The 17,856-nt window shown below is 48.5% G+C and overlaps 2 protein-coding genes across 2 annotated transcripts in view; one reads left to right on the top strand and one right to left on the bottom strand.

Annotated features, from left to right (window-relative positions):
* The window catches only part of XPO5 (exportin 5), a 42,779-nt gene extending 33,910 nt beyond the window's left edge, over positions 1–8,869 (top strand). The window contains exons 21-32 of the mRNA XM_061398262.1: positions 800–900; positions 2,631–2,727; positions 3,366–3,502; positions 4,003–4,100; positions 4,908–4,954; positions 5,698–5,795; positions 6,404–6,466; positions 7,327–7,409; positions 7,839–7,946; positions 8,079–8,216; positions 8,399–8,563; positions 8,708–8,869. Of these exons, the coding sequence (XP_061254246.1) occupies positions 800–900; positions 2,631–2,727; positions 3,366–3,502; positions 4,003–4,100; positions 4,908–4,954; positions 5,698–5,795; positions 6,404–6,466; positions 7,327–7,409; positions 7,839–7,946; positions 8,079–8,216; positions 8,399–8,563; positions 8,708–8,842 (1,270 nt within the window). The 3' untranslated portion in view covers positions 8,843–8,869. The remainder of the gene's footprint in view (positions 1–799; positions 901–2,630; positions 2,728–3,365; positions 3,503–4,002; positions 4,101–4,907; positions 4,955–5,697; positions 5,796–6,403; positions 6,467–7,326; positions 7,410–7,838; positions 7,947–8,078; positions 8,217–8,398; positions 8,564–8,707) is intronic.
* A 2,035-nt stretch (positions 8,870–10,904) lies between these two features.
* On the bottom strand, positions 10,905–17,781 carry POLR1C (RNA polymerase I and III subunit C). The gene is made up of 9 exons (XM_061398277.1): positions 17,660–17,781; positions 17,469–17,540; positions 12,891–12,998; positions 12,547–12,679; positions 12,141–12,260; positions 11,903–12,055; positions 11,607–11,756; positions 11,374–11,490; positions 10,905–11,260 (listed from the first exon to the last, which is right to left on the bottom strand). Exons 1-9 carry the CDS (start codon positions 17,726–17,728, stop codon positions 11,142–11,144), a joined length of 1,041 nt encoding a protein of 346 aa, XP_061254261.1. The 5' UTR covers positions 17,729–17,781; the 3' UTR covers positions 10,905–11,141.
* Positions 17,782–17,856: the final 75 nt, after the last annotated feature.

The raw sequence follows: 17,856 nt of genomic DNA, 5'->3' as shown, positions 1-17,856 counted from the left end.
GAGCACATCACATCCGAACCCGGGTCCCCTGCAATGAACAATGGCTTCCTAACCACTGGACCACCAGGGAAGTCCCTCAGTGTTCCTCTTAAATATTTAATCTGCCTGGTCCATTTTATATTCTAGAATTTTCTGTACATTTGAAATTTTTATAATTAACCTTTGAAAGAAAAATAGGTAGCTTTGCTCTCTGGCTATCGTGTTCAGGGGTGCCGTTGCTGTGGAAGACAGATCAGGTCCGTACTCTAACAAAGTATAACTATTCAGGTGAGTCATTTTTGGTGAGGAAGAAATGCTCACGTTAGGAATTGCGATGCGCCTCTAGGAGGCTAAACAGCTGTCAGAACATTGTTGGGTCCACCCTGCTGGATGAGAGACAAAAAATCCTAAAGATGGGGGTATATTACTACCTGCTGTCTGTTCCCGCCTGTGGTCCTGCACCACAATGCCTCTGACATTTCATCCTTAGTCACTGGCAGTCTGAAAACAGAGCGCCCAGGCACTGTCTCAGATTTGAAAGAATTTTGTTTTCCAGCTTTAGACTGAGATGTTGTCCAGCTCTCTCAGAATTCGATTCTTGTGGTCAATTGCTGTTAGGTGTTGTATACCATACAGATAAACTTAATAGCTTCAAGTCTAACCCCTTCTCCAGGGAAACATTTAAATTCTTCTACCAAGAATAGTGCTGACAGGAAGATGTCTGTGTGGAAATGCAACATCATTGAATTATAAGGTAAAATCCACTCTTTCCTTCTGCAGCAGGCTAAGAAAGTTCACACAGCATTCTTATTTTTTTCAGAACTCACAATACGTTATACGCACCAGAAATGCTAGCCAAAATGGCAGAACCTTTCACAAGGGCTCTGGATATGCTTGAAGTGGAAAAATCTGCTATTTTAGGTAAGAAATTGAACCTTTTTTTTTCTTGAAGTTCAGCTTATCCCTAATGCAGCTTCAGTGTGCCTTGTGTCCCTTTCTCCTCACCTGGCAGTACCTGGACCACTAGTTTGTTCAGAAATGCACATATGGAATTCCTCCAGGCTCTCTGGAAACAAACGCATTCACTTCATTATCCTAACATGCAGAGGTCTCCAGAAGCATACACAACCCACATTAACCCCTCCTCCGCTTTAGCTACCAGCTGGTGGTACATGTTAGAGCGTTTAGATTGTAAACAAACCATGGTTTTTTTGCCCTGAAGCCTATTAGCTTACTTTCCTGTCTTTTGTATGGAGGGCAGGGGGAAGGGGAAAAGTAATAAAACAATTAAGCTTAAATAGCTTCAATCAGTAAAATACTATATTCATTATTAAAATTTTAAAGGAATCGTTTCTAAGTCAGGTTTCGCCTTTATCAGAATGTTGCTTTAACTCGTATTTCCCATTAGGAAATGACTTTACAATCATAATTATGATACGTGCTGTGTAGGAAAGTGACTGGGAGAGAGGGTTTATTGGAAAACCCAACCCAGTCGTGGAGAGGAGTCACAAGATTGCCTCTGAGTGGAGACTTAGGATGCACAGGAACCAACCAGACGGGGGGCAAAAGGAGATGCTGAGCATTCTAAGCAGACAAGCATGGCAGATCCCGATCCCCAGGCATTAGGCAGAGAGCTCAGTACATCCAGGGAAGAGGAGGCGACTCGTGTGGCTGGAGCACAGAGCAGGGTGATCAGTTAGAAGTTGGAACTGCAGACAACAGAGTTGTCTAAACTGTGTGCTGATCTCTGAAAGTTCGGGCTGGCTCTCCATCACAGCCCCCCAGTGTTTCTTGCCCCGGCTGTCACCTCTGCCTGGGCCTGGCCATGATTAAGCAATCTAATGCGCATGCCTCAGCCGTGACTTAATGACAAGAAGACTGTTGGTTTCCCTTTCCAGGGCCCATCTGTTTTGACCTAAATGATCCTGGGCCATTTCCTTTGGCCCCACTATTTAAGCTCCCTGTTTCAGACACCAGTGAAGATAGAACATCCAAGAAATGTCTTACTATTAGTACAAAAAGTAGGTTTTGCTTCACCGCCTATTCCTCTTCCATCCCACTTCCGTTATTCAAAGTAAGCCAAGAACTGGTGCTGTAGAAATGTATGACTGACCAAAACATAGTAGAATGGGTAAACAATTCCCTCTGGCAGCTGCCAGGCAGAAGCAAGGCTGGAAACAAAATTGCCTCTGATTAGAAGTACAGATCTTCCACGGCAGCTCTTTGAGATAAATGGGCTTCTTTTTGATCTGCTATACATCTTGACCCTTTGCATAAATTTTTGCTTGAAAAAGAGATTCTGTGACTTAAAAGGGAAGGGGTACATTCCAGGTGCTTTATGGAGAGATCATTTGAGGCTATCATTGTGTGCTTCGGTACAAGTTCCATGTGGAGAAACCCAGGTGAAAGTTGGAGTCTTCACACCTGGACATTTAAATGGCTTTCACCTTTGCCTGCAAAGGCAATGTAACAGTCCCTTCAGGGAAGCTGTTAGCGTCTCCTGCTGGTAGAAGACTTGGTTAGCTGCTTTGCATTTATAGCACCCCACCCCGCCCCCGACTCCCCAAACCACCTCTGCCTGCGGAGGGTGCTGGTAGGCTGAGAGCCCTCGGCAGTGGAGCAGCAGGTTCCTGACCCATCTTTGTCTGTAGGATTACCTCAGCCTCTCCTGGAACTGAATGACTCTCCTGTCTATAAAACGGTCTTGGAAAGAATGCAGCGTTTCTTCTGCACCCTCTATGAAAACTGGTAAGGAACCCATGCTGCCTTTTCATGTTCTTCTCCTAGACATGCCATGTGTAGGAATGGCCTTGGGTTTTACATCTGATCCAGTGTTCTAGTGTACAGGTAATATGACGACAAAATTTGACTGATGATTCTAGTGTCAAATCAAAATGAACAGGCTGATTTCCTCCTTTTTCTTTTTTTTTAATTGTCACATGTGCCTTTAATCCTAGCCATGACTTGATATTTTAATGCCCACCTTGTCTATTTCCAGTGCATATGATGATGAGATCAGAGTAGAAGATGGGGGTGCATGTTCTCAGACCTCACTACTCATAGCCCACTTTCCATGGGACACTAGAAGGTGGCGGCCATGTTTGGTGGCCTGGGGTCCTGGTTGTGGCATCAGGGGTAGGGGGTAACTGGCTCTGCTGTCAACAAGTTTCCTTAAAAGTGGTGGGGGCTGATATTTTCACTTCTGATAGAAGATTAAGTCCACATCTTCAAAGGATGGTGATTAAACTGAAGTTCTCTTAAGAAGGAAATACAGTCAATTGCTTTTCTAGCTGAGAAGTCTTCTCGTAGACAAGAGATTCCCAGGGGAGTCAGGGATGGTGGTGACAGATCATGGATTTGATTTTGCCCATGATTTTCCCTTGCAGTTTCCATATCCTCGGGAAGGCAGGCCCTTCCATGCAGCAGGACTTCTACACTGTGGAGCACCTGGCCACCCAGCTCCTCAGCTCCGCCTTTGTCAACTTGAACAATATTCCTGACTACCGACTCAGACCCATGCTTCATATCCTTTCGAAAGTCCCTGGAAAACCCCCAAAGGGCTAGAAGGTGAAGACAGGAACTGTTCACAGGCACTAGAGGAGGCAGAGCTGAGCTGCGTGAAACAGATGGAGTCATTTCTATTCAGTATACAGTAACCACATTAAAAAGACAAGAAGATTGAAGTAAACAGCAGGGAAAACCTGAAAGCAGTCAGGGGGTCTTGAAAGCTCTTTCTCCTTAGAGATATCTTTACCTTCCCACTGCTTAGAAAGATGGAAGATGAAGCTCTTATCCCTTTTCTGTACTTTGTCGGGTGCCTCTCTTTGAACACACTCTTATACTGCATTCTCATTCGGATTCTCTGTTTTCATTTGTTTTGGGGAGTGTCTTTCTTTCCTGAAGTGACAATATAAGGAGAGTGGTGAAGGAGAGCTACTGTAGTTCCAGCCTCACAGGGGAGCCGTGCTTCAGAACAACAGGGTATGCGCTCGTATGCTAAGGCTCCTTAACCTGCCTCGGCATGGGTCTTTGTGAAGCCTCTGGTGCTCTTCTGTCCCCCGGAGCACTATGAAGCCCTGGTGTCTCCCATCCTTGGACCTCTTTTCACCTACCTCCACGTGGTAAGAGATCAGTCAGGAAAGGGTAGCACAAAGACCTCTTAGAGTGGGTGGCCTCTTGTGAGTCTCACAAGCTAAGAGCTCCCAGAAGTGTCGTCTGCTCACCCTGCCAGGACAGCTGCACATCTGCCCCACCCTGCCCCCCACCCCCACCCTGCACTGGATAGAGCAGCTCACCCAAGAACTAAACTGGTCCCATTGCCCACCGAGCACATGCAGACTCAGGTTCTGCTCCTGTCCTCCTGTTAACTGAGGAGAGGTGGTCAGCAGAGTGCTCCTCTGGAATTGTGTTTCCCCAACTCGAATTAAGCAAGGAGACCAGCTGGGCAGAGAATTTGGTGCATCCAGAAGAGACTTAGGATTTCTAAAATGCTCTTGATCCTTGCCAAGCAAAGAAATGTTTGATATGCTGCCCTTCACTCGGGTTTGGGAGAGGATGTTGTTCCGTTGCTGAGTCATGTCTAACACTCTTCAACCCCATGGACTGTAGCCCACCAGGCTCCTCTGTCCGTGGGATTTTCCAGGCAAGAACACTGGAATGGGCTGCCATTTCCTTCTTCAGGGGATCTTCCCAGACCAGGGATCAAATCCATGTTTCCTGCATTGTCAGGTGGATTCTTTACCACTGAGCCACCTTGGGAGAGGTTACAGAAACCATATCTGGTTTTTTAACCTTATGAGATTTCCTAAGGCTCTGCAATTGTTACCTGGACTCATCCTCAGCTAATTCTAACCACTGAGTGGGCCTTAGATATTATCTTTTCCAGCCTTGCCCCCAGTGTAGTGCTTATTTCTGTTTTGTTTTCCCAGAGGCTTTCCCAAAAATGGCAAGTCATCAACCAGAGGAGCCTGCTTTGGTAAGGGAGTATCTCTTCTCCTTGATGGATGAGCTGGCAGCCAGGTTTGGGGTGAGAGAAGGCAGCCATAGGGTAGGAAGGATTCTACCATCCCAGGTCTAGAAGAGTACTGGGTTATAGTTAGTCATGCTCAGCCTAAATGGTAGAAGGAAGGGTTCTACCATCCCAGGGCTAAAATAGTGGGTTATAGTTACGCTCAGCCGAAACAGTAGATGGCCTTTCTCTCACAGGCAGACTCAGCTCAAGCTTTCGTTGGGGATACCTTCAGCTGCCTTAGGTGAATGCTGAGACATTCTTACCACTTAGGATTTTGATCGAGTCCCCTCGAGCCAACTGGATAGTCACAAGCATTATAATAATGCCCCTCAGTGATCACTGCTGCTGCATACAGGCTTTCTGCAGCTGTGGAGAGCAGGGGTCACCCTTTGTTACGGTGCCTGGGCTTCTCATTGCAGTGGCTTCTCTTGTGGAGCTTGGGCTCTAGGGTGTGTAGGCTCAGTAGTTGTGACACATGGGCTTAGTTGCCCTGTGGCATGTGGGCTCTTCCCAGACCAGGGAGCGAACCCATGTCCCCTGGGTTGGCAGGTGGATTCTTAACCACTGGAAGTCCACTGCTGCCCATTCCTAACGTCCGAGTGGAATGTCGACCAGGGAAGTCAGAGAAGGAAGTGGGCACAGAGGGCCTGGCTAGGGTCACTGCTGCTTTTGCATTCCCATGAGCCTTGGTCCCTGATTTTGTGCAGTGGAGAAGATGAGACGACAGATGAAAACCCAGAGTCGCAAGAGATGCTGGAGGAACAACTGGTGAGGATGTTAACCCGAGAAGTCATGGACCTGATCAGTAAGTGGCGTGGGAACCAGGGGTCGAAGACGGGCCTTTTTCTGGAAAAACAGCTGGTCACTCACCTACATGTTTGCAGCAACACGGACAGACTGATAAGAAATAATGAACTAAATAGAGACTAGGTAGCCTTTAAGTCAACTTAAAGACATGTTGTGAATTGTGAACTGAATCGTAGTTGTTCATACTAAGGCCAGTACATGAAGAAATGGTTCAGATAGCAGGAGGGATTTGGATTAACGGTAGGAGTAACTTCCTAGCTTTGTCAAACGGGGAAACTTTTAATTCTTGGACATGCAGGTGGTTATATTTTTTACTTTTTGGTTAGTTCATTTGTTTGACATCCATAGTACACCAGTTATACCTATGAGACCTCCACTCCCAGTCAGTTACTCTTAGGTCATTCTGTAATTTCCCTCCAGTTGATTGAACTTGAAGAGGGACCAGAACACGGTCTGGTCAGATGCTTTGGTTTCTATTGGTGAAGCCGACTTTGTGCCTGGACGGTCCCCCGTCCTCGCCTGCCCAGAGACAGTTTGGGATCCACTGGCCTGAGATGGCTGTTGTCTGGTGGTGATCAGCCCAGTAACCCTGCTTTCTTGCTTTAGCTGTGTGCTGTGTTTCAAAGAAAGGTGCTGACCACACTGCTGCTCCCCCTGCAGATGGAGATGGTAAGTGAGGCTGTTGCAGCCCTTGGAGGTCAGCCTTTAAGCTCCTTCTCCTCAATACTGTTACTTTTGTAACCAGGTCAGTTCCCATAGAAAACATGTCCCTAGCAGACGTGTGGAGGAGACTTTGTACACATACATGTAGCTTTCCCCCGTACTGGCCCCCTTGCTGTGTTCTCCCAGCACCATCCCCCCACAGAGCCGCTGCACTTGTGATCCCTCTATCCAGATTCTGGATCAATCCATCCAGAATGATTGTTCTCCTAACTATATGCTGGACCATCCCAGTATATTGTTGCTTTTATTCAGGTCTCTCCTCAGATGTCACCTCTGAGGGGTGTCTTTTATGACTATCTTATCAAAAACAGCAACGCCAGCCTCTGGTCTCCTCCTCTGCTCTGCCTTACCAGCACTGATCACTACCTGACATCATGTTTTACTTATATTTTATCAATTACTTCTCTCCCTCACTAGAACTTAACTCTCAACAAGGAAGGGATTTTGTCCTATTATATCCCCAGTAAGTAGGGATTTTGTCCTATTTCTGTTATATCCCCAGTACGTAAATCAGTGTCTGCTACAGTGGGTGCTCAAATATTGGTTCAATGATAAAAGAGCCTCAGCATTTGTGGCTTTTTAAGTAACTGTCCAGAAAAAATTGTTTTGCAAGTATAGTTAGGTGTATCCCTAGATCTGCCATGGGCCAGGCTTCTACACCCTCTCGTGAGCCTAAGGGGATGTCCCAGTACCTAGAACCACTAGTCAGCCCAGGATCCTCACTCTGCTTTACTCCAGGCTTCTGTCAGAAAGGACAGCCTCTGTTCTGAAAGGATGAACCTTAACATTCTGCTCTCTGCTTACAGATGAAGAGATGATGGCCACAGAGGTAGCCCCTTCGGCCATGGCGGAGCTTACAGACCTGGGGAAATGCCTGATGAAGCATGAGGTGGGTGGAGGGGCAGTTGAGGTTCTCTCCTTGCCCTGCTGGGCAGCCTGCATCCACTTTACTCACTTTCTGGTACCACCAGGAGGGTATCTTGGTAATATTTCTTCATATGGGAAAGGCACAAGGCCCCGGTGTTACCATGCTGGCGTGGGTCAAGGCTCAGATAAACACCCAGGCACAGCGCCACCAGGCCCCGGTGTTCAGCTTCCCCGAGCCTGGGTTCTGTCTCCTTCCTGCACAGGTTTTCTTTTCTATACTGATCGGTTCCTGTTTTTGATGGCCTGATAGACATAGCAGAAATAAACTCACATCTCTTCAGTAGCTGCTTTTGTCATTTTCCTGCTTACCTAGTGAAACGCTAACCCCTGATGCATAACAGAGAACACTGTGCTTGAGTTCTCATTGTATTCCTTCATCCTTTTCCCTTAGGATGTTTGTACAGCGCTATTGATTACGGCCTTCAACTCCCTGGCCTGGAAGGACACTCTGTCCTGCCAGAGGACGACCACACAGCTCTGCTGGCCTCTCCTCAAACAAGTATGGTTCCTCATCCCTCCTTCTCACCCCTTATGAAACGTTGGGGTCATGGGGATTGACTCAGTTGGGCGAACTGGGGTGCTGGGGCCTTCAGAGAGTCCCCCTTCACCCTGAGCACAGCTGTCTCCCCAGGTGCTGTCAGGGACACTGCTCGCAGATGCTGTTACATGGCTGTTCACCAGCGTGCTGAAGGGCTTACAGACACATGGGCAGCACGACGGCTGCATGGCTTCCCTGGTCCACCTGGCCTTCCAGATATATGAGGCGCTGGTGAGTGGAGAAAGCCTTCAGGCAGGATGGCTGCAGCTTGATTCCTCACAGGCCGCTTCCAGTCACTTGGGCCTTAATAAACTCAACGCAGGCAGTTGTCAAGTTGCTAGTGCTGCCCCTGAGACGTGGGTGTGGCAGGGCCCAGACCCATGCCATTGAGTGGGTTTATCCCTACTTCTCAGCGGCCCAGGTACCTGGAGATAAGAGCTGTGATGGAGCAGATTCCAGAAATTCAGAAGGACTGTCTGGACCAGTTTGACTGCAAGTTGTTGAACCCCTCTCTGCAGAAAGTGGCTGACAAGCGCCGGAAGGACCAATTCAAGCGCCTCATTGCTGGGTGCATTGGGGTAGGTCTCACATTTTCCTTAGTGCTCCCAACCACCTTTGCAGTCGCCTCAGAAGCCAGCTGTGGTCCTGCCCATTATGGTAAGATAAGCCCTAAAGTAACCCACTACTCGAGCCCCAGCATTAGTTCTTTCTGTCTTCCACAGAAACCCCTGGGCGAGCAATTCCGGAAAGAAGTTCACATTAAGAATCTTCCCTCACTTTTCAAAAAACCAAAGCCAATGCCGGAGACAGATGCGCTGGACGAGGAGGGCGGCCTGGCCACCATCTTTGAACCCTAAATCAAGCTGTTGCGCATCCTTCCTCAACCTTTATTGTCATCTCTTCTTCCCCTGTGTAGCTGATCTCTAGGCCCCTCTCCACTGCCACCTCACTTTCCACCGTCGTCAGCCTGGAGAGAGATCCAGGGCTGGAGCTGGAGAGAGCGGGCCCTGTTTAGGGCCGGAAGTCATTGTGCTCAAGTATCAAGAGAGGGAGTCAGGGCTTACACCATTCTGTCTAGATTTCCCAGGTATCTCCCATCCTCTTTGGAGTTTTGCCTTTTCCCAGAAAGAGAAGCTAGAGCAGAGCGGCCCTTCTCCCCACGCCCTCCCGCGCCCAGGCAGCCATACACCTGTGCAGAGTGGTAACTAGGGGCGCTGCACCCAATGCTGCGGCCAGCCAGGCTTGCGGCAAGGGCTCAGCCCCGAACTACTTGTGCCAGAGTTTTTCCTGGGTTGTTGCGAGTTCCACTGAGCCCCCTTGCTGCTGGGCTGACAAGAGCCTTCCCCATTCTCCAGGGGCGTATCTGGGTCAGGTGCTGAACTGAATTTGGCCAGTTGCCACTTTGTTTTGAGCAAGAATCTGGTCACCTGAGGGGTTCCGTGGTCTGAGCCACTGCTAAGCTCTGGGTACAGTATCAAACATTCGTCCCTTCAGGGGCCAGGGCTGGGCCAGGGTCTGTAGTGCTCTAACATCCCTTAGAGCTCACATGTTTTGTCCCGCCACGAATCCTCAGTGTTGCTTCCCCAGCCCCCAGGGTCCACTCAGACACAAGAGCCACAGTACCCTATCTAGTGTCATGTGATGTCACTGGCATTCAAGGATAAATCCAGACCAACTAGGCTATATCTGTGACAAGCAGCTAGCCACTGGTCTCCTCTCCTAGGACTAGCTGAGTCCAGGTGCCTTCAAAAATCTCATGGTCTTTTTCGGGTCCTGGTCACTTCCCTCATGGGCCATTTGCAGAAGAAAAAAACATGCCTTCCCATCAGAGCCTATATTGTGAGTCTCCAGTCTGTTCTAGACATCACTGGATGGCCCTATAAGCAGAGGGGACAGGGGTGTGGGAATCAAGTTAATCTACACAGTGTTCACGAGCTCCCCACAGGCCTGGCATCAGCCCAATCCACTGACCAGGCTTTTCAGTGAGAGCATGGACTGAAGCTGCAGCTCTTAGCTGATGTGGCCCCAGGTCAGGCGGGGGCAGAAAGAGGTGAAGCTGGAAAAGACTTGGCGTCCACGTAGCACCCTCTGTGGCACAGGCTGGGTCCGTCCCCTCTTCCTGGGTGGTGCTTTGGGCTTCCTGTCCACTGTGAAGGCCATCTCCGCATGTTTCCCTCCAGATTTACCAGCTGCCCACTCTTCTCTGTGGTGGGGCTGTGGAGGGTATAGTTGTATTTATTGTGTTGTAATATTTTTAACATCCAGTGACTTCATGCTAGAAGTTTTCTATTGTTTATATAACTTTTTTGTAGAAACATTTAACTGAAGCACATCTGCATGTCAGTAAAAATCTCAGTTTCATACAGAAAGGGCCCCAATCTGCCTTTTTCAAACCAGTGACACACTCCAGGGTCGCTGTTCTTCACGAGCATCTTGCCAAGGGGGTTGGACAGGAGGAACTGACTAGGAGACCTCTCCACCAGGCCCGCCCTCTGAACTAACAATAGCACGCCAGCCGGAGGATTTCTCTCCATGACATGTAGACCAGGTAGTCCTTGCACCCTCAAGTGTCGCCACTGGTGGCCGCTGGACCTAACCCAGAGGGGCTGTCCAAAGAGGACTGCTCTTCCTGCCTGTGTCTCGATGGCTCTCTGACTTGACTGCCATGGAACAGCCTCTTCTCTCAGAAACGTCCTCACCTCTTCCTATCCAGGAAATAGGTGAGCAGCACGTACTGTTTTTCTGTGGTCTGCTTGTGCCCCCATTTGGCATTCTCCTGGGGCTTCAGAGGTACTTGGCCCTGACCTGCAGTCATGTCTGAGGCCAAAATTCCTAACTGCTAAATAATGCCAAATCTCTTCTGAGGTGGGGCCCCATGTTTCTGGATGGAAACTGAAGAAGCTGTCTCCAAGAAAAGGATTTTTGTCTGGATGTGAATTTATTTACACCAAGGCCTTACAAAGGCATAAAAGTCACATTTTGTGGCACATTTAACAAAATGTATTGACTGAAATAAAGCTGGAATTGTCCCAAGAAAACCCAGGCCCCCTAGTCTCTCTGGGCTCTCAGCAGCAGTCCTGCAGGGGCAGGGCAGAACCTGAAGTGTCCAGCTTGCCTCAGGAATATCCAATCCCGGCCATACCATCCAGCGTGGCCTTAGTCCATCTGAACCGCATCCAGTTCGTCCAGGAACCGCTGACACTTCCCCATCAGCACCTTGATGGCTTCACTCACCAGCACGTCTGGTGGCAACACCCCTGTGGACTCAACAGAAACTGGGGACCAGAGAGAAACACGCCTTACACACACTGCTAGATTCCACATCTGACCTCCAGCAAACTGCAGCACCAAAGAACCACTGCCGCCCCACCCTCAACTTGAAACTCACAGATAAAATGGTCTCGAACACGCGCAAGCCGTACAACCTTCTTTAGCTTCTCATTCCGGAAGACTTCCCTGCTAAACGTATCTAGCCGGGGATTGGCAACTCTGGCCACCTTTTTACCTAATGAAAACAAACCATATTATAAATACATGAGCCCACAACTTGAATTTCTCTCTGCTACCTTCAAAGGAAATATGCTTTAGGGCCGGGCTTACACAGCATCCCAAATCCCATACCTTGGATCTCCTGCACCTCAATAACACCAGGTGAGAAGCAGTGGCTCAGCTCTTCCGCCGCCTCCCCTTCCACAGGCTCCAGCAGGGTGATGTCTGGCAGGAGCCTGTAACTGGCTGTTGCCACAGGTGAAAACTTGGCATGATCTTTGCCTGGAGGAAAGAGGGCACTCAGAGCCTGGGAGGAGACCCTTCTTCATATTCCCTAAGCTACTGAGCGAAGGCCCAGCGGCTTTCTGCCTGTTGGGAACATCTCAGCAGAGTTGATCATGGCTCACAGTGTAGTCAAAAGGTCTCACCAATGCCCTTGACACAGTGCATGAGCAGGTCAATCTCCTGGCCAGGCCGCAGCTGTGCAATGAGGATGTCGTCGTGCACCGGGCGGATGGCACCCTCCGGGAAGAGGTCGGCCTGGTTCCCCAGAGGCACCCACGTCATGTGTCTGGTGTACACTGCGGGGAGCACATCACACCCGAGCCCTTGAAACGCGCCCACCAGGGAGCAAGCCCCCCTCCCCCCGCAGCCCCCGGCGCGCACCTCTGTGGTTGACATAGAGCTCATTGGGGTCAGAGGAGTCTTTAGCAGCGTGGGGGTTCCGCGTGCACCTGACCTGCAGCCGGAACTGCAGGGTGTCGATCTCTGTGCCACCTTCGTCTCCTGCACAAAGGGGGAAGGTGGGGGGCTCACAGCGCTGACGGAAACATCAGCACCAGGCACTACGCCGACTGCCTGGCACATTTCTCTCATTCTCTTGGCAAACACAGGAAGGGCAAGGGTAAGTGTTCCCACAGAGAAGAGCACAGATGCACCCCAAGATTGGTAATGGACCCAGGGTCCCAAGGTAGATAATAGAGGATTCAAACACTGGCAGTCTGATTCCAGAATCTCTTTCAGAGGAGCACAGCCCCCCTTTTCCCCAAATGTCATTTTCTCAAACCCTCACCTTGGTTCCTATATTCAAAAAGACGGGGGTCGGCATGAATGGGGATGAGGCCCAGGCGGTGGGCGAGGATCTCATCCTGGACGATGGACGTGTTGTTGTACACCAGGACCTTCTCCACAGCCATGGTCGGCACCTGCCCAAGTAAAGAAACCCTGCAGTCCCCCCATCAACTCCCCCGTCTCCAGATACAGGGAGACAGAGACCTCATCCTAGGATACTTGATGAAAAGTTTACAAAGAATGAGCAGGAGGAATGCTCAGCAACACTGCAAGAACACCGCTTGAGACAATTCCCCAAGTGAGGCCCCCCGACAACCCCACCTTTGCCACCGTGTCCACCGATACCTCAGCTAACAGAATGCGCCGAAACGCATTGGCGATGGCTGCGTCGATTCCCACCATGTCAAACTCCAATGAGTTTTCATCCATGTGTACCACATCCACACGGAAATTCTAAAGGGATAGGAGAAACACTAAATGAAGCCTGTTTCTGTACACGCAATACCTCCCCCCACCTGACATTCCCCTCAAAAACCTCCCTTTGCCCAGATGTCCCTCATTAGACCTTACTTTCTCCCCCAATCCTTCATTTGATTTTGGAAAAGCCTTCATTTTTATCTTCCATTCATTTAAAACCCTCCGCAGGGACTTCCCTGGTGGTCCAGTTGTTAATGCAAAGGGGACACGGGTTTGATCCCTGGTCCAGGAAGATCCCACGCACCATGGAGCAACTAAGCCCATGAACCACAACTACGGAGCCAGCACTCTAGAGCCCATGCTCCACAGGAAGAGAGGCCCCTGCAATAAGAAGCCCTCCCACTGCAGCTAGAGAGCTGCCCCCACTCACTGCAACCAGAGAAAGCCCAGGCATATGAATCAAAGGCCAAGCACAACCAGAAATAAAACTTTTTTACAAATTCCTTAAAAAAATAAAACCTTCTGCAATATGGCTTCCAGCCACATTCACAGAGGCTATGTTACTAAGAACAGGCTCACACACTGCTCACCCAGTTGACACTACTCAATTTTTATCTTACTATACACCTCTGCTACACCTGGCATTGTTGAGAGAAGCCTGTTTCCAAACTCAGCTGCCTTGATTTCAGAGCATCAATCTTCTCCTCCTCATTGACCAGTCCTTCTAAATTCACAGTCTTCTACCTACTATACAAATGTTACTGTTTCCCAAGTTTTTGTCTCTCTCCAGTGTGACCTCATGAGAAGGCAATGGCAAGCCACTCCAGTACTCTTGCCTAGAAAATCCCATGGACAAGGAGGAGCCTGGTAGGCTGCAGTCCATGGGGTCGCTAAGAGTCTGACACGACTGAGCAACTTCACTTTCACTTTTCACTTTTCACACACTGGAGAAGGAAATGGCAACCCACTCCAGTGTTCTTGCCTGGAGAATCCCAGGGATGGGGGAGCCTGGTGGGCTGCAGTCTATGGGGTCACACAGACTCGGACATGAGAAGTGACTTAGCAGCAGCAGCAGGGTGACCTCAACCCTGCTCATGGTTTCAGCAATTATCTGTATGAACAACTCTTTTTATATATATATATATATATATATATATATAATCAGTTTGCTGGACTTCACTCACAGGAAACTGTATGCCTCAACATTCCCCTTCCCTAGACTGATTTCTCATCGCTAAATGACCACCACGCATCAGAGCAGTAATTTTACACTCCCCCACTAACAGCCCATATCCAAGCAATCACCAAATTTACCTTTCATCTCCCCTGTGCTCTATTTCATCATCACAATCTTCATTTCTGCCTTCAGCCTCAACTTCCCTATGCAACTGTCACAAATTGTGCACACCCCACAGGACAAGCCTCAAATCCTCTATCTCTAAACTTGCAGATATGATCCTACTTGCTTAAGAACTCTTCCAGAGCTCCCTATCACCTCTGGTGCCTAAAATACACTTCAATCTTGCCTACCACTGAGCTGCTTGGACACTCCTCAGCCTCTGCTCCTTGTTCAAGGCTGAACTTAGATGTCATCTCCTTCAGGAAATCTTCCATACCTCTGCTCCCCATTCCCATTCTGGATTAAGTGTCTGTGTGGGATACCCCCCCAAAAAAAATCTGGACCTCCACCCCACCCCCATCATCCTTTCTTGCTTCCAGCTGCCTTTGCTGCATTACACTGGAGTCATTTGTTTATGTTGGCCTCATCATACACAGACATTGGGCAAAAGGCAAAGCCACCTCTCCTTGTTTTGCACTGAATGAGATGATGAAGCATGGAGGAATGGCATCAGGAATAGGAATTAAGCCTTGATTAAACTTTGTGACACCTGTATAGTAAACCCTGACTAGAAACCCAACAGAGCTTGGCCAAGCATGCGCAATAAAGAGGCACAGGCTTCTGTACAACCTTCCACACCTGGTGATTCACTCTAAGGGAAAATTAAGGGGGAAAAAGGCTCTTAGTGTGGTGGCTTTAGGAGACAGACACACAAGGGAAGCTGTTATAAAGTGCAATCAAGAAACCACCCATCCTCCCAATAATAAATAGACTGTCCCTAATCAAAGAAGTCAAGTGGGCCTTAGGAAGCATTACTATGAACAAGGTTAGTGGAGGTAATGGAACTCCAGTTGAACTATTTAAAGTCCTAAAAGATGATGCTGTTAAAGTGCAGCACTCAATATGCCAGCAAATTTGGAAAACTAAGCAGTGACCACAAGACTTGAAAAGGTCAGTTTTCATTCCAATCCCAAAGAAGAGGAATGCCAAAGAATGTCCAAACTACTGCACAACTGAGCTCGTTTCACATGCCAGCAAGACTATGCTCAAAATTCCCCAAGCTAGGCTTCAACAGTAGTGAACCAAGAACTTCCAGATGTTCAAGCTGGATTTAGAAAAGGTAAACGAACAAGAGATCAAATTGCCAACATCCTCTGGATCATAGAAAAAGCAAGAGAAGTCCAGAAAAACATTTACTTCTGCTTCAATGACTAAAGCCTTTGACTGTGTGGATCACAACTGTGGAAAATTAGAGAGATGAGAACACCAGACCACATTACCTGCCTCCTGAAAAACCTGTATGCAGATCAGGAAGCAACAGTTAGAATTGGAGATGGAACAATGGACTGGTTCAAAATTGGGGAAGGAGTACATCAAGGCTGTGTATTGTCACCCTGCTTATTTAACTTATATAACTTACATGCAGAGTACTGGCTGAAGCACAAGCTGCAGTCAAGATTGCCAGGAGAAATATCAATAACCTCAGATATGTAGGTGACACCATCCTGACGGCAGAAACTGAAGAGGAACTAAAGAGCCTTTTGATGAAGGTGAAAGAGGAGAGTGAAAAAGCGGGCTTAAAACTCAACATTCAAAAAACTAAGATCATGGCATCTGATCCTATCATTTCATAACAAACAAATGGGGAAAAAATGGAAACAGTGACAGACTTCATTTTCTTGGGCTCCAAAGTCACTGTGGACAGTGACTACAGCCTTGAAAGACACTTGCTCCTTGGAAGAAAAGCTATGACAAAGCTAGACAGCACATTAAAAAGCAGAGACATCACTTTGCTGACAAAGGTCCATATAGTCACAGCTATGGTTTTTCCAGTAGTCATGCATGGATGTGAGAGATGATTGAGTGCCAAAGAATTGATACCTTCGAATTGTGGTTCTGGAGAAGACTCTTGAGAGTCCCTTAGAAAACAAGGAGATCAAACTATCAAACCAGTCAATCCTAAAAGAAATCAACCCTGAATATTCACTGAAGGACTGAGGCTGAAGCTGAAGCTCCAATACTTTGGCCACGTAATGCCAAGAGCTGACTCACTGCAAACGAGTGATGCTGGGAAAGACTCAGGGCAAGAGGAGAAGGGGGCGACAGAGGATAGGATGATTGGATGGTATCACTGACTCAATGGACATGAGTTTGAGCAAACTCCAGGAGATACAGAACGACAGGGAAGCTTGGCGTGCTGCAGTCCCTGGGGTCACAAAGAGTCAGACACAACTGAACAACAACAAAGGAACCTGCACCCATTCAAGGAATTAAAGGAGGGGGGCTAGAAAGACCCTCGGGTGGGCTCCTCACTCGTGTGGACACCCGTATTCTTCTGTGAGTGCCTACTTTCCCTTCTCCTTATAAACTGCTTCTTTGTTCTCTCTACACCTCAGTTTCTCTGTGTGACTTTTTTTTGTACTCCCTGTCCAAATTCCTTTGGACAAGTAGAATAAGAACCTGGACCTTTAATTTAGCCTGTCCCACATCACAAGTATGGTAGGAGACAGACGGACTCCCATTGAGGAATTTACTCTCAGCCTCCTGTTTGCCCTCCAGAAACAGAAGAAACAACAGAAACAGAATAAACAGTCTTTGTCTCTTGTCAACATCTTGAAGAAATAATCATAGCAAGGACAAAGCAATGCAAAATCCCTCGTCTGAGTAAGGATTAGGGGATCTCCGCTTCCCTCTCTTTAGGACAAGGAAGGTACATCACAAGTGCAGAAAAGCTACTTGAGGTCAAAAGTCAGAGGGTAATTCAGGCCATAATGAGTCTTGCTCTTTCCAGAAGCCTTCACTTCCAGATTCATCTTGGCTGAGAGATGAGTGTGTACCCCATGGAGGATCCTGCCCGTGTGCCTTTCTACATGTACTTTTCTTTTCAATAAACTTCGTACTTTACTCTCTACCTTCTACCTTCTCGCCTGAATTCGTTCTTGACTAGGCAGACAAGGTACTAGAGACTCGAGCCCTAACTGCTGGCTCCTGTGGTCGTGGTTAGGACTACCGGTGGGGAAAACTAAGACCCTGCTTCCAGCTACCGCTCTCTGCAGCTTGCTGCAAGCTGCCCTTTGCTGCTGCGCCTTGGAAATTACAAGAACAGCTTCTAAGGTACAGGTTGCTCATATCACAAAGTCCGATCCCACAGTTCCAGCTCCACCTACCTTCTCAAAGCGGTCCTGGTCCCAGGCATCATCGTAGCCTGAATAGTTACCGGGAAAGTCAGTGGTATGAACCTAGAGCAAAGAGAGACGAGAATGTCCGCGAAGGGGCAGCGAGGCCAAGCCCGTCCCCACCCTGACCCCAACTCATCCCTGATTCACTCTGCTCCCGAGCTGAAGGCCACAAGACTTACATTGCGAACCCCGAACTCCCCTAGAACCACGCGGGTCCTCATTTCCTCCACAGCCTGGGCCGCCGCCATCTTCAACTCCTCCACGCGACCAGAGTACCTAACTGACGCGTGCGCACTAGTCGTCCGCCTCTGTTTCTGTAGCAACGCACCACCGCCTAGAATCTTAAATATCGCGAGACTGTGCCTTGCCTCCGTCC

The sequence above is a fragment of the Bos javanicus genome, chromosome 23 (assembly GCF_032452875.1).
Source record: "Bos javanicus breed banteng chromosome 23, ARS-OSU_banteng_1.0, whole genome shotgun sequence".
Lineage (NCBI taxonomy): Eukaryota > Metazoa > Chordata > Mammalia > Artiodactyla > Bovidae > Bos > Bos javanicus.
The sequence above is the reverse complement of the archived record's forward strand: the minus strand, read 5'-3'. Positions and strand labels throughout refer to the sequence as shown.